At 47.2% G+C, this 14,309-nt stretch overlaps 6 protein-coding genes across 6 annotated transcripts; 2 read left to right on the top strand and 4 right to left on the bottom strand.

Moving 5' to 3' along the window:
• Positions 1 to 102: 102 nt before the first annotated feature.
• On the top strand, positions 103 to 1,110 carry V1508DRAFT_404241 (integral membrane protein DUF92-domain-containing protein; the record flags this gene model as incomplete). Its single annotated transcript, XM_066938612.1, has 4 exons — positions 103 to 297; positions 353 to 522; positions 579 to 984; positions 1,039 to 1,110. 4 exons carry the CDS (start codon positions 103 to 105, stop codon positions 1,108 to 1,110), a joined length of 843 nt encoding a protein of 280 aa, XP_066795945.1.
• A 341-nt stretch (positions 1,111 to 1,451) lies between these two features.
• On the bottom strand, positions 1,452 to 3,392 carry V1508DRAFT_417114 (UTP15 C terminal-domain-containing protein). The gene is made up of 3 exons (XM_066940301.1): positions 3,248 to 3,392; positions 2,361 to 3,182; positions 1,452 to 2,312 (listed from the first exon to the last, which is right to left on the bottom strand). Exons 1-3 carry the CDS (start codon positions 3,338 to 3,340, stop codon positions 1,716 to 1,718), a joined length of 1,512 nt encoding a protein of 503 aa, XP_066795944.1. The 5' UTR covers positions 3,341 to 3,392; the 3' UTR covers positions 1,452 to 1,715.
• A 127-nt stretch (positions 3,393 to 3,519) lies between these two features.
• V1508DRAFT_120717 (uncharacterized protein) lies at positions 3,520 to 4,174 on the top strand. Its single transcript, XM_066935921.1, has 2 exons — positions 3,520 to 3,660; positions 3,725 to 4,174. The coding sequence occupies exons 1-2, from the start codon at positions 3,626 to 3,628 to the stop codon at positions 3,951 to 3,953; spliced, it is 264 nt and encodes an 87-aa protein (XP_066795943.1). The 5' UTR covers positions 3,520 to 3,625; the 3' UTR covers positions 3,954 to 4,174.
• Positions 4,123 to 6,371, bottom strand: V1508DRAFT_417111 (uncharacterized protein). Its single transcript, XM_066940300.1, has 2 exons — positions 5,520 to 6,371; positions 4,123 to 5,469 (listed from the first exon to the last, which is right to left on the bottom strand). The coding sequence occupies exons 1-2, from the start codon at positions 5,880 to 5,882 to the stop codon at positions 4,279 to 4,281; spliced, it is 1,554 nt and encodes a 517-aa protein (XP_066795942.1). The 5' UTR covers positions 5,883 to 6,371; the 3' UTR covers positions 4,123 to 4,278.
• A 1,076-nt stretch (positions 6,372 to 7,447) lies between these two features.
• On the bottom strand, positions 7,448 to 11,693 carry V1508DRAFT_354505 (P-loop containing nucleoside triphosphate hydrolase protein; the record flags this gene model as incomplete). Its single annotated transcript, XM_066936917.1, has 3 exons — positions 7,448 to 11,048; positions 11,102 to 11,325; positions 11,379 to 11,693. 3 exons carry the CDS (start codon positions 11,691 to 11,693, stop codon positions 7,448 to 7,450), a joined length of 4,140 nt encoding a protein of 1,379 aa, XP_066795941.1.
• Positions 11,694 to 12,609: 916 nt separating this feature from the next.
• On the bottom strand, positions 12,610 to 14,283 carry V1508DRAFT_455714 (uncharacterized protein). Its single transcript, XM_066942623.1, has 3 exons — positions 13,961 to 14,283; positions 13,759 to 13,897; positions 12,610 to 13,706 (listed from the first exon to the last, which is right to left on the bottom strand). The coding sequence occupies exons 1-3, from the start codon at positions 14,194 to 14,196 to the stop codon at positions 12,831 to 12,833; spliced, it is 1,251 nt and encodes a 416-aa protein (XP_066795940.1). The 5' UTR covers positions 14,197 to 14,283; the 3' UTR covers positions 12,610 to 12,830.
• Positions 14,284 to 14,309: the final 26 nt, after the last annotated feature.

Raw genomic sequence — 14,309 nt, 5'->3', positions numbered from 1 at the left:
GGCACACACGCGCGCAGCTGGCATTATTTATATAGTCGAGATATTTTTGCAACCAACGCTACCGCGGCATCCGGACGCGCTCTGGTGACCGATTGAGCAGATATGGGGTTTATTGGACTTTTTTTGCGCTCCCTGGCAGTGTTCGCGTTGATGGCTCGTGCCGCAAAGCGGAAGTCGCTGACTCCGAGGGGAATATTTGCGGCCGTCATTGTCGGACTCATCCATGCAATTCACCCCTGGTCGATCTTCACCGTGCTTCTGTTCACTTTCTTCATAACTTCAACTGCGTTTACAAAGGTCTGTGGTGTAACGGCACATATGCGGAGCGATATGCGTTAACGATATCGAATAGGTTAAGGTCAATATTAAACGTACTTTGACCGCAGGTGGAGGCGAGGGACCACGCAATGAAATACAGGTGATGGCGAATTCGCTTCCGGCCACGATATTGATCCTGATTCATTTCTTCACCAAGACAACAAAGTGCTGGAACTCCGATGTTTTGACTGTTGGGATCATCGCGTGAGTTATGTTGTCCTAATTCACAGTTTAGGAATTGACGCATACTTCATATATAGTCAATACGCCGCTGTCACGGCAGATACATGGTCGTCGGAACTGGGAATTTTGTCGAAACAATCGCCCATTTTAATCACGACTCTGCACAAATGCCCACCAGGCACCAATGGAGGCGTATCGCAAACTGGATTGACTGCAGCTCTTGGAGGGGGCGCCATTATCGGTGTCATTGCTGCCATATTCACACCATTCTGCCATACCTGGTCGATTGCTGCCAGGCTAAAACTAGTTGTTGCGATCACGTTTGCTGGATTCGTGGGGAGTATTGTGGACTCGTTATTGGGAGCTGTTTTGCAGCAATCGGTTGTAAACGACCGAGGAAAGATTATCGAAGTCGAAGGTGGCAAGAAAATGGTCTTGAAGGGTAAAGTCGTGTCTGGGAGCAATATTCTTAGCAACAATCAGGTAAATCACCCTTCATACTGTTGAATGGGCATCTTACTCTGACATTAATAATAGGTCAACCTTGCTATGGCTACGCTTATTACCGTGTTCTCCATGGCTATCGCAAAATTATTTTACAAATTTTAGATGAAGAGTAACGACTTGCACACGGTTTCACGTATGTCTTGCATTGCTAATTGGGATCTGGAACTATATTTGGGAATATAGGTACAACATCAACTACTATTGGGATTATGTTGGGATTAGACTAGTAGGATAATATAGTTTTGCTAGCATTGGCTATACTTGAATGCATCGTACGTTGCTACTGACATACGGATACTAAGACCGACGATGTGATATATTACTTCGCATTTATGAACCCCAGAAATAGAGAAGTCTCGAAAGCGCTCGATTAGTAAATGATCACGGCGAAGGTACTCTACTAAAGCCCATCGCTGTACCAGATACTGCCAGTTACGTCTTAAGAGCGAGATACAACATTATAGTCGCGATGGTCCACACTTGTGCCAATTTCTGGATCTCCGCGTCGGCGAGCAGTTGATTCTCCTATCAATCTGACCATTTTGCGTTAGACATTGGACCCTCAAGTCCTCTGCTGGTAATAATCCTGTTTCTTTGGTCATCGATATCCGCCCATAGTTTGATTGAATGGTCATTAGACTTTTATTAACCTACATATGCCGATCCCCAAAATATGAACATGAAGTAATAAAACGATATAAGCAAAACTAATGACTCTGAATCAACATTTCCAGCATGCCCTCCAATCGCCGAGCTTCACGCGCGATCTCGACCTGCCTCGTTAACTTTCGTTGCAACTCACTGACCAAGTCCTCTAGCACCGGGGACTTCTCAATCACCGACGCGTACATGTCGGCAACACAGGCCATCCAGTCAGCTACAACCTCGACGTTCCTAAAATCATCAATATTGCGCACGGCCCATTTTACTAGCGGCTCCAGTTGTCCTTCATCCCGACCTGCCAAACTGATCCGGACTTTGCCTCGTCTTTTGAGTTCATCTAGTACAGTAACCGTAATTTCCGGGGCCATTCCAGGAGCAAACGCAGCATCGAGCGCCTCTCGCCATCGGAACGCGTTCAAATGGCGCTCAAAGAGCCGTATTTTTTTGCGTCGCGATCTGCGTTCATCGTCGATTAAAATTTGATGCTCATTTTCACCTTTGTAATCTGCGCCGCGAATCATGCGAGCGAAGTTGCCGGATTTAGTCTGCTTTACGCCTTGTTTGACTCGTGGGTCAGTCTTGCGCGTGCGGATCGAAAGTACTCCGGAGGTTAGACCAGTCACGAAATGTTTCTGATCAGGCTATGTCCATTTTTAGCAAATCGTCCTGGAAACTCTGAAATTACTTACACTAATAGCAGTGGTCAACACGGCGTCGCCGAATTTCCAGCCAAATTTGACTTCCCAGGTCGTAGTATCAAACACCTTAACATGTCCATCCAAACCACCTGCCAAAACTGCGTTTGCCCCACTTGGACTGCCACCGCTTCCACCGACATGTAAACTTGTGACTGTCTTTTGAAAGTTGCCGAGGTCCTTCACCATTTTTCCCGCAACCAGATCCCAGACTTTAACGCTAGGACCCCCAGCACTGAGTACGGTCGTTCCCGTGAGCGGGAGTGTAGCTTCTACCGGCGCCCCGTGCGAAAGCGAGAGTGTAGGCTCATGAGGTGCTCGTGGGTCAAATATTCTGATGAGCCCGTCATAACATCCTGTCACCACATTATCCGATGCAGGCGACAAAAAGCTCGCCGCGCGGATATAATCCGTATGTGATTTAAACACACTAGTCGGCTCAGACGACGTGATATCCCATAACCGCAATGTCTGATCGTCGGATCCAGATAACAGCGTCGTGAGCGTCTTGGGATGAAATACAGTCACATGAGTTGCTTGATTAGTGGGATTCAATGTTAATAGTATGGATCGCGACTTCGTGTCAAAAACCTGTATTAAGCCAGTTGCGTCGCCGGCAACCAATAGTTTTCCGTCTGGTCGAAATTCGCCCGAATACGCCGTATCTTTAAATCGCGCGATTGTGCGGACAACCTGCCGTGTTCGCGCCGAAAAGATTTGTACCCGCGCTCCTGAGGTGACGGCGAAATCATGTGTTCCGGATGGACAGAAATTAATGTGTGATATGGCACCGTGCTCTTTGACTAATAGCGGCGTCTATTACTTTTAGTTAGTCTTTAGCCATCGCTAATTGATTATTGTACGTCTGCTGCTTTAGTTACCTTATACGCCCGCCAAAACCGCTGCTCCGGCGTCGTCTGGCTAGGCAGCACGGAATTCCGGACACGCTGTATTCTTTCTAACGGTGCTGACATTATGTGTGTCCTTTTCCCTTTATATATTGGCTAAATCAAACAAACGACCCTGACTTTCGAAGTTTTTAGCCAAATTTTTTTTCAACACGAGTCGTTGGGACAATACTGATTAAAGTTTGGCGAGCGATGAGCTGCACCAGGGACCTAACCCTGAGCCGTAGGAGGGGACCATCGTTTACTTCGAAGACAAACACGAATTCCTAATAGTCACGCTCTTGAATCATTTTAGTCTGCCGAAGTTTTCGAACTACAGCGGATCGTGATATTATCTGTTATTGCTTCAAAATGGCGACACTACGATATCCGTATTTAATATCAAAGTAAGCGCCTCCTCGTTTTCGTCGCATGCTTTTCGGCTGTTAGGACCTACTAATACGGTCACAGAACACTGGATCCCATCTTCGGCATCGCCGTCGGTGTGTCAGCATTCTATTTATACGAGCGTCGGGAAGGTAGGGAAGAGGGACACACACTAAATGAGCTCCTCAAGCGAAGATATAAGCTCGAGATGGCCAAGTTCCGGAATCAACCGGCCGCAGAAGAGACAATTAGTGAGTCTCAGAAGCAGAAGAGATTGGCTGAAGCGGCGATTTTTGAAAATACGACTAAATGATGTGGGGATGAGGTATTATTCGTGTGGAGTGGAAGGAATATTGATGTTTGCGCATGCGCTATTATATGCAATATCTGTGTTTAGGAAATGGCGTTCATATGAGTGCTCGGTTGTCTATTGAAAGTTGGGAATAAAATTGTTCGAATTGCAAAAGTCTGATTGGGATGTTGTATATAATCGGCCACAGAATGTAATACATTAATTATGAAATATTAAAAAATTATTAATTGATCTCTATGTAACAGGAACGAATCAAAATCTATGATGCAGAGGAAATATATGGGACCGGACCTAAAAACGCCAAAAATGTGCTCCAATACTGCTATTATCGCTTCTCCGAGTTTGCTTTCAACTCCTCCGCCACTTTCTTTTGCTGCATCCGATATCCCGAGAACCAAATACAAAAAGGTAACAGAAGAGTATTAACCGCAATCCACGCAACCAGAACTCCGATATTCAGTCCCAGCGTATCCTTAGTGTTAAACAACACTGTTTTAATCGCATCGCAAATGTTCTTGATCGGAAATGCGTATCCGTACCGATAAATTCCTGCCTCGAGAGGGATAGCATAAAACGCGACTGACACGTTCGAAATGACCATGAAAATAAGCCAGAAACCGATAAGGGGCGGGTAGGTCACCACGGCGATCAATGCAACATTTTCGCAGGCGCCACCCACGGCAGCCATGCCAAGCCAGTTAATCATCCAATATATGACAAAACCAGCTCGGCCAAAGGCGCGAGTGAAGTCGATTTGGAACGCGAGTGAGATGAGGGAGTAGAAGAGCGAGAGGAAGAAATATGCGATCCAGGTTGTCGCCAATCGGTACAGGATATAGTGAGTGCGCTTCAGGTGCGGGGCTAATGTCATATGGACGGGTTGGAAAAAATTGAACTGGAAGAAAGAGATGATAATCAGGTAGATTAAACCGACTTGCAAAACAGCAGTGCTGATTGGGTTGTCAAAGGGTCGTATGTTGTAGCTGTTAATAGCCACCGGTGTGGAAAGAACTTGAGGAGCCGACGAGGCGATAGCTGAAAGCGAATAGTTGGAGTTTTGAGCTACTATCTGAATGATCACTTCAGAGAAAGCCGCAGTAATGTTTGTGTTCAAGCTTGACACCCAGGGAACGAGGTAGGTGTACAATTGTGGTTCTCGTGCCTGTGGGTAGACAAACTGGATCGCCGCTGTCCCGTCGTAGTCCTGCGCAGAAGATGGATTCGCGAGTGCAGAAAGCAACGATTCCGTTGCATTGGGGTGAATAATAAATGCGCCCCACGTATGCTGCTGAATAACGCCGTTGTAAACCGCATCGTAAGAATATCCAAAAGACGAAGCGTCTCTAACCTCAACCTGCGCAGATCCAGCAGCCTTAGAAAGCTGAGATGCCAAGCTGATAAATGTCGACCCGACGAGGGAGTTTGCGGTGTTGTCCATATCGACGATCCAGAACGACACACGATTAAGATATTCTTCGCGACGAAAAAATGAACCCCAATAAATAGACAAAATGCCCTAATTGCTGTTAAACGTTATCCGCCGCGGAATATTGGCGACAGACATACCATAATTAGAATTCCCATTACAACAATCGAAGTTGCAAGTGTCCGGAGCACATGAAGTCGTGTCTTTCTAATCGAGCTGCTAAAGAACCCATGTTTGCGAGGGGCTGTCTGACTTTTCTCCAAATCCACGGTATCACCTTGTTGTGCAATAGCGGACGCGACAGTCGATGATGTCGTAGATTCTAATCTGGATCCCTCGAAATAAGGGCTAGTGCCTTCGTCATGGACCACGCATCGAGCAAATGCGTCGTTGAACACGTTCCCGTGGTCGTGGCTTTGAGTGGCATCCGACACTGCTCGGGCGAGTATAGAGCCCCGGCTTACTGTCCGTGAGACCGCCAATTGAACTGGTCGCATTGACATTGTCGGGTAATAGCGCTCAGAATCTCAAATGTGAATGTTGTATGCGACAGCTGGCACTCGGTGAAGTTGCTAGGTCGAAGGGGTTCGGTTGTCCTATATATTTATCTGCTTGCAAGTAATAATCATATTTCTTAGACTTTGCCGTTGTTCGACTGAGGAAGACTTTGATTATCCCCGACGGCGTTAGCGGGCAAATGTGTGACATATTAACAAGCGCTTGCCGGCGACAGCCGAAAGTGTAATTCCATGGAAGATGTCGGACATATGCAGCATGACCTCACTACGCCACAAAAATCCTGTTGTGGCCATTATTACTGTACTGTTGACCTTGGATCACATACGTCATGGCACACTATTATTATTAGTTGCTGCTTATTCAACAGGTGGCGTCGTAGTTAGTACACACGGTATTCACCCGTTTGTGGCTATTGCCGAGGATACAGCTTTCGGCCTATCTTTTAACCTCGTGTGCGCAGCGCCACTTTGTCATTTATCACACTAAACAGGACGAGTTAACTGCGGCAACTGCTCTGCTGACCAATTTAGTCGTCATATGCTGCGGCTTTGTCGGCAGCTCGGCCTTTGTTTCCAGATACTCCTGATTATCGCAAGCCGCACAAAATAATGCCGACGACAGAGAGTGACGTCATCAAGCAGTGATCAGCAGTTTCCGGTATTGACCCCTGTCTCAAGTGAATGCTTACAAAAATCACGTATACGAAAGAAAATTCTATCAATTATTTCATATTAACATATTACCGATGCTTTATTGCTTCATTGCTTTTTAATTACCAAATATTGTATTATCTGACAACTGTCAAAGCAATTATAATAAATAATGTCTTGAGCACTGTTCGAACGTAGACGGCAATCAGTTCTCCCCCGAGCTGCAGCCTCAGCTTTGGCTTTGTCCTCTGCGACTGTCCATTGTCCTTCCTCTGCATCTGCATACTAAAGACTCAGACACATAGACGAGGAATCCGCCGCAATGGCCGAGAAAGCCAGCCTGCTGCAGCTTCTGAGCTGTCGGGGAAGTTCGGAGCCTACATCGACCTGATAGCTACAACGCTTCACGCACACTGAAGAGCCTGGCACTCTATTATGCGGGTACCACACTTCAGCGTTACTAGCGCTGTTGGCGATTGTTGCTGGCCAATCTCGATTCTCCTCGGCGGCCCCATTGTCCAAAAGAAGTCGCCCGGAAAAGCTGCATGCCAGAATCGTGGCCCGAGCTGCGTTCGTGCGGGGCAGTAGATCTAGAGGCAATGAACTCTTTTTGAAGACCGAATATTAATTACCCAAATTTATTTCTCAGCATTCAAGAATTGAAAGACAGGAGCATAACAAACAAAACGGCGAGTTTACAATGGATAACCGACAACCGGCTGTAATGATTTTGAGATTCGATAGTGTTATTGTAATATATTGATACTAACGAGCGGAAAACATTTATACGAGGTTCACCTATCAAAGAAATGTAATGCGTCGATGATAAATGATCACAAACAAAATAATAATCCCGTGATGCTGGTATCGTTCTAACGTACACCAAATCAAATGGCAATCTATTCCGCACCCTCCAAAGCCTGCGCTTGCACCAATTCATAGTATCTTCCCCGCTTCGCCAACAGCTCGAAATGTGTCCCTTCTTCTAGGACTTTACCGCCTCCAAAAACGAAAATCTTGTCCGCGTTCTGAATCGTGCTCAGTCTATGAGCAACTGCGATTGTAGTGCGACCCTTGGCGGCCTGATCCAGCGCAGCTTGGACAACTTTTTCGGAGTCGGAGTCAAGCGCCGATGTGGCTTCATCCAGCAGCAGCACTTTTGGCTCTCGAATAAGTGCTCGAGCGATCGCGATCCGCTGCTTCTGACCACCGGATAGGAGTACGCCTTTCGTTCCACACAATGTGTCATATCCCTCTGGAAGTGAGACGATGAAGTCGTGAATGTTGGATTGCTTGCACACCTCCACTATTCTCTCGTGTGAAATATCGTCCGCATTCTCTAGCGAGCCCAACTTGATATTGTCTTTAATCGTCGTTGCGTACAGCACTGGCTCCTGCTGAACAAGTGCGATCTGACTTCTGTAGCTGTTGATGTTCAAAGAATTCACGTCGTGGCCGTCAAATAATATTTGCCCGGTGAGTGGTCGGTAGAACTTCTCGATCAGGCCAATCGTCGTACTCTTTCCGCATCCAGAAGCACCAACAAGAGCAACGTACTGTCCTTTCTTAACTCTCAGATTCAGCCCTCTTAGCACAGGCACGCCGGGACGCGTCGGATAGCGGAAGTGGACATCTTGAAACTCTATATCACCTTGCACCTGGTCAGAATCCAAAACTTCGCCCCCATCAAACCACCGATCTATTTCGGGAACCCGATCAAACAAGTTCTTAATGCTCTGTGCCGCACTTTTTGCCTTCGTCATATCGGCCGCGTACGAAAAGACGATGCCGGCGTTCTGCGCCCCGAAAATAGAGGACATGAATGTGATGTAAAACTGCACCACTGAGTACTCTCCGCTATATATAAACCGCGATCCCCACCAGAATCCGAAACCCATGATCAGGAACTGGAGTCCCTGGGCGGTACCGAACAACGAGGCGGACTTGGCTGTAGGAACTATGTTCGTGTGCGTCTGCTTTGCTAAATCGGCTTCGTAAATGTCCACAATATCACGTTCACGAGTCAGAGAGTTGACCGTGCGGATAGACGAGACAGCCTCACAGGCGTATGCCGCTGATTGCTCATTCATTTTCTTCGCATGTTCTTGTACACGCGCCAACATCGAGAATCTACCATATCCGCACCCAATCATGAGCGGCACGCAGCCAATAAAAACAGCCGCCATCTTGGGAGCAACCGACAGCGCGAGAATTGAGCCCGCGAAAATATTAAATAGCGCATTCATAATCTGGCCCAACGTGGCACCGCTGAGACCTTCAACGCTTTGTGCATATTGCGCGAGAACGGTTGTGAGCTTGCCCGTCGAGTTCTCTTTTTTGTCGAAGAATACCATGTCTTGTCGCATGATATGTCGGAAAGTTTGATATCTAATTCTGCGAACGAGGCGCTGGCCGACGAATGACAGGGTTGCATTGCAAAGAAAGAAGGCTGAAGATTGAACCCATCCGAGTGCGAAGAATACACCGGCATAGACGCGAATATTCTTCGCCATAATGTCGTACTCAGCCGGGCCATTTCCGAACGATGAGACACTGAGTGCATACAAAATCGAAATCACCGGATGGCCGAGGCCGTTAATCGCCGCACATACCGTACCGATAACCAAATACTTGTTTTCCTTCTGTGTCAATAGCATCAAAAATTTGATAAGAGTCCACGTCGAGTCCACGTTCGGTAATGGCTCCTCTGGCTTCTGCCCGAGCGCGATACTGGAGATAGATCGCCCAGTCTTAGTGCGCGAAAGCTTTAACTGCTCCCTATCGTCCCCCTTGTAATCAGAGGAACTAGCAGATTCGTATCCATTAGAAAAGGTTCCCTCGGTCTCGAGATCAGAGTCGGTATCAAACTCAGTCTTATCGGAATTCGCCTCAGCTTCATCCTTCTTGTCTTCCTTGAGCGCCTCGATCTTCTGCGCCTGGACCAGATTGTAGTATTCGCCCTGTTTCGTGATCAACTGGTTGTGAGTTCCGGTCTCGAGAACCTTGCCTTTCGACATGACGACAATCATATCCGCGTCCTTGATAGTAGACAACCTGTGCGCAATAACAATCGTAGTTCGGCCTTTACACGCAGCATCGAGCGCCTCCTGGACGATACCTTCGCTCTTCGTATCTAACGCCGATGTAGCCTCGTCAAGCAACAATATCTTCGGGTTGCTAACAATCGCACGAGCAATTGCAATTCTCTGCTTTTGCCCACCAGACATCAAGAACCCGCGCTCACCGACCTGGGTATTCAATCCGAGCGGTAACATCTCAATGAACGTCCACGCATTCGCCTTTTTGCATGCATCGATAACCAATGCCTCCTTTTCAATTCGAGACGCACTTTCGTAATGAGTACCGATAAGACCATATGCCACGTTTTCAAAGATCGAGCATGCGAATAGGAAAGGTTCTTGAGACACAAGAGACATATGCTGACGAAGCCACTCGACATTCAATTTTGAAATATCATGTCCGTCAAGATAAACATGTCCACCGACAGGATTATAGAAACGCTCAAGAATATTAATGATCGTACTCTTTCCAGACCCAGATGCGCCGACGATGGCGACTGTCTTGCCTGCTTCAATCGTCAAAGTAAAGTGTTCGAGCACAATGGAATGCGCGCGGGAAGGGTAAATGAATTTCAAATCGCGGAATTCAACCCTGCCGTTCAATTCAGACTCCGAGAAAGTCTCGCCCGGAGCGAGCGGATCGATTGCGGAGTCGCGGTCAATCGCCGTGTAGATCTTCGACGCAGCGGCAATGCCGTTCGCAATGTGTCGCAAAAGAGGAGGAATAGAGGACAAGAAAAATGATCCCATCATCATCGACATCAACACTGACATGACTTGTCGAATTTCAAGGTATCCTGACGCGATGAACTTCGAACCCTGAAAAAAGGCTAGCGCGTAGTTGCAGTACATGAAGAACCACATCATGCCAGTCATGAACCCTAGAACCATGCCAGCTTTATGAGCCCACTTCTCCGTGACCGTAAGAAATTCATCATACTGAACAGCGAGACGCTCTTCAATAGCGAAAGCCTGGACGTTGCGAATGCTCGAAAGGGCTTCCTCCGCTATAGTGCCACCAACGGAATAACCTGACAACGACTTGCGATAGAATTTGACCATGAATCGCGAGGCGACAGTCATGGTGACTAGTACGGAAAATGTTATACAGCTCAAAATGAGCGTGAGCTTCCATGAGCGCGTGAACGCGATGAGTAAAGCGCTGATGAACGTTGTAATATTTGACGACACCTGGCCGACTTTCTCGGACATGCCTTCTTGCACAAGAAGTATGTCCGTTGATATACGCGTTGTAATCTCTCCGGTTCCAAGTTTGTCGAAATAAGCGGTATTCTGACGGAGCGTGGAATCGAGGTAATTCTTGCGGATACGAGATGACAAAACTTCACCGCGATCAATGAAGATGTACGTGTTAATCGTCGACGTCAAGAAATCCGCAACTGCGAGACCAACGAAGAATCTAATACACGTTAGCGCAATGATCAGTATCCAAAACAGAAATGCGTCGCATACAAGGCAATCTGATTAATCTGACGCTGAAACTCCTCGGGAGAGGTGACAGGATACGGATAGCTTTCATATCTCTCCGTGCTATTAAACCCACTGGTATTATCGATAATCAATGTCACGTTGAATCCATTTGCGCCGTAATGATTTTTACTGTCGCCGTAGTAGCCGTGAATTTCACTCGGAGGTCTATAGTTGACAAAAAGCTGGGCAATATTTCCAACCAGAATCTTATTTCATTAGCATTAAGTGTTTTATTCATGGCTCAACTGAATATCCGTACAGTCATGAGTGGTCTCAGTGTTCCAGATACAATCGCAAATAAAAATCCAATGCCGAGCAGGAACCGATCCTTCTTGGTCGCATATCGATATAATGAGAAGAAATGCGTCGACAAGGGTGTCACGAGTACCTGCCTTCGAAGAATATCTGCTTCGAGCGTAGTCAAATGTGAGAACTCGTCAGCATGTTCATTGACATCGACTGTCTTGTTTGACCAGCTCTGTTGCTGAAGCAAAGGCGATTTCTCTGTCGCCGCTGTCTTCTCGTTGCTGTCAGCGGACTTATCGCTCTGTGATGTTGACCGCTTCCACATCATGGCCCCTATTGTTCGTATAGTATCCGTGGTCGAGGTGAAGTACACAGCAGGGAACCAGGGAAGATAATGAGGAAGCAAGGAGGAAAGGCAGACGGGGAAATGGGCTTCGCAGCAAAGAAATACCGCCACCGTACAAAGTTAAAAAATATCAGAACTAGGACTGACCGATAGCCATATTATGTGCATTTGCCTAGATGGCCACAGAGTGTACAGCCTAATGCAGGGGACCATATTTTGCGCGACGTCGGCATGGCAAGCCGATATTCCGTTCACCAGCGCGCTGGCAGACCGCTGAGGTCCGTACAACGTCTCTGGCGAATAAGCGTGCTCAGAATTATGTTTTCAGTCGAATTGTTTATCGATTACAGTTGAGTCAGAAGTCCGAGAAGCCAAAAATGACTATGACAACGGGTTATGCTTATGCTCGGGTACGAGCCGGTAGAAGTATCATCATGAAAATTAAAAATATAGACCCATCGGTTAACACCATCGCGCGCCTCGGTGATGGATCGCAAACCCATGCTTCATTCATCGCTGATCTTGCAGTATATAGTGCGGAGATAATATATATGCAACTTTTCAACACTCTTGTATAGAACCGCCAATTGCTTCAGATTATCGAATCTCAGGTAGCGATGATATTTTCCCGTTTGTTGACTTCTCAGACATATATGCAGGCCAAGTTGATAGTCAATTAAAAGTTTCGTACATGACCCGATTGCGCGGTGATGATGCCATAAGATGCAATAGCCGCACAACCAATTTTTCACATAACCCTACAACTCCGCAAGCAAGTTCAGTCTTCGGCGCTCGTAAAAGAAGCCCACGCAGGCAGGTTAGCTAGAATAACGGAACAGGCAAGTAGCGACTGCCAATTTTATCATGCCGATTGGATTTAAAGGAGGAAAAATGGAACCCTGTATCTACATTGATACGGCAACAACGACGCAGGTAGAGCTGAGCTGAGACAACTAGAATAACGCATAAATTCTTCTCATCATCCACACCTTCTGTTTACTACGTTTCAACATGTTAATTGATACACTGGAGCAAAAAAAACAAATTAAGCTATATACAACGATATTGTTACCTAACCTCGGCTTTCCAATTCGATCGCAGGACTCGCAGAGAGACACTCTATTCACCAAAATTAAGCACACTCATTCCAAAACCAGATTCACCTGGATCATTAGGATCCGGACTCTCAACCCGATCGGGCGTAAGTCTGAGACCCGTTGGCTCAGGACCCATGGAATATCCGCCTTGCCTACCGTCGAGTGCTCCAACGAGACCCAAGCTAGCTGTCAAATCATCCTCACTAGGCTCAACCATTCCCTGCAAAGTCGTACTTGTCGCAGACAGCTTGCGTGGTGGCGGCCGCGAATTGTCGCGACATTCTGAACACAGCCTAATCGCCGCTGCTGCAGTCTCCTTAATTCTCGTCCAGTGATATTTCTCCGCGATAGTCGCTGTAGTTTTATTAATACCGACGTGGCCATTCAAATGAATTTGGGTCGCAATAGCTAGCTGACGCTCTGGCTCCGGCACGACCTCTCGGTCCCTAAGCATCAGCCGACTGTCCCGTAGTCGGTAATGTGCAGCCGACGACCGTAACCGCGACTTTTCTTGTCTGTCTGCCTGTGGCGGGTACCGTCCCGTTTCTAAATAGAACTTTATCCGATCAAACCGCAGTTCACCAACAGGATCTTCCACAGGTCCAACTAAATCTCTCCCGTACATGATCGCGTCCACGGGATGTTCATGATTCTTTAGAATGGCGGCGCCTTTCACACGACCAATCCGCTTGAAGCCAATACTCTCCCATATCCTTCTCGCTGCCACATTTGTTTCAAACACTAAATTGAAGACGGAGTACGTGTAGCCTAGCTTTGGGGCCCAGTCGATGTAGCATTCGCCTAGCACTCTGCCAATACCTTTTGATCGCACGTGTTGAGGAACAATGAAACCAGCACTGCAAATATGTGCGCTGCGACCTGGGTAATTTGGCTTGATCTGATCTCAATCTTCAGCATGCAGCTTGATACAACTTAAACACACAACATACATAAAATGATCCAAAGCATTCTTTGGACCAATTTCGGTTATCCATTATCGCTGGCGCATCTCCAAGTAACATAATCGCCGCAAACGACGAAAACCAGTACGACTGAAATGCATCCAGTGGCAGCTGTTCAAGCATGGGACTGTATACGACAATTAGTCACGTTACTTCTCCAGTGGCAAACCAAAAACAATGCAGCACTCACAATGTTTCTCCCCTCTCAATCTCAATATTCAGTTCATCGCACAAAAACGCGAGTAATCCTATCGGAACGGCGGCTGGACTCGTAATGGGATAGACCGTCGCCGGCGTATGATCTCGCAGCAGGAAGGTGCAAGGCCCAAGATCATGAGGCAGGGATGGCGCGGACGTCGGTGGCGGCGGGCCCGTGGAGTATCGGAATGCCGCGATTGCGGGATCCTCGAGCATCGAAGGGGACATTGACAGCCTATATTTTGACACGCGTGAGCTTTCGTTTGTTTGCGATTAGTACGCGCTGTGCGGAAATGTTGCTCTGCGTAGGTGTCGTCCTGGCTCCGGGGGGGAAATGTGAG

Source organism: Lipomyces doorenjongii, assembly GCF_038497915.1.
Source record: "Lipomyces doorenjongii strain NRRL Y-27504 unplaced genomic scaffold V1508scaffold_23, whole genome shotgun sequence".
In the NCBI taxonomy this organism is placed as follows: domain Eukaryota; kingdom Fungi; phylum Ascomycota; class Lipomycetes; order Lipomycetales; family Lipomycetaceae; genus Lipomyces; species Lipomyces doorenjongii.
This window is presented reverse-complemented; position numbering and strand designations above follow the sequence as displayed.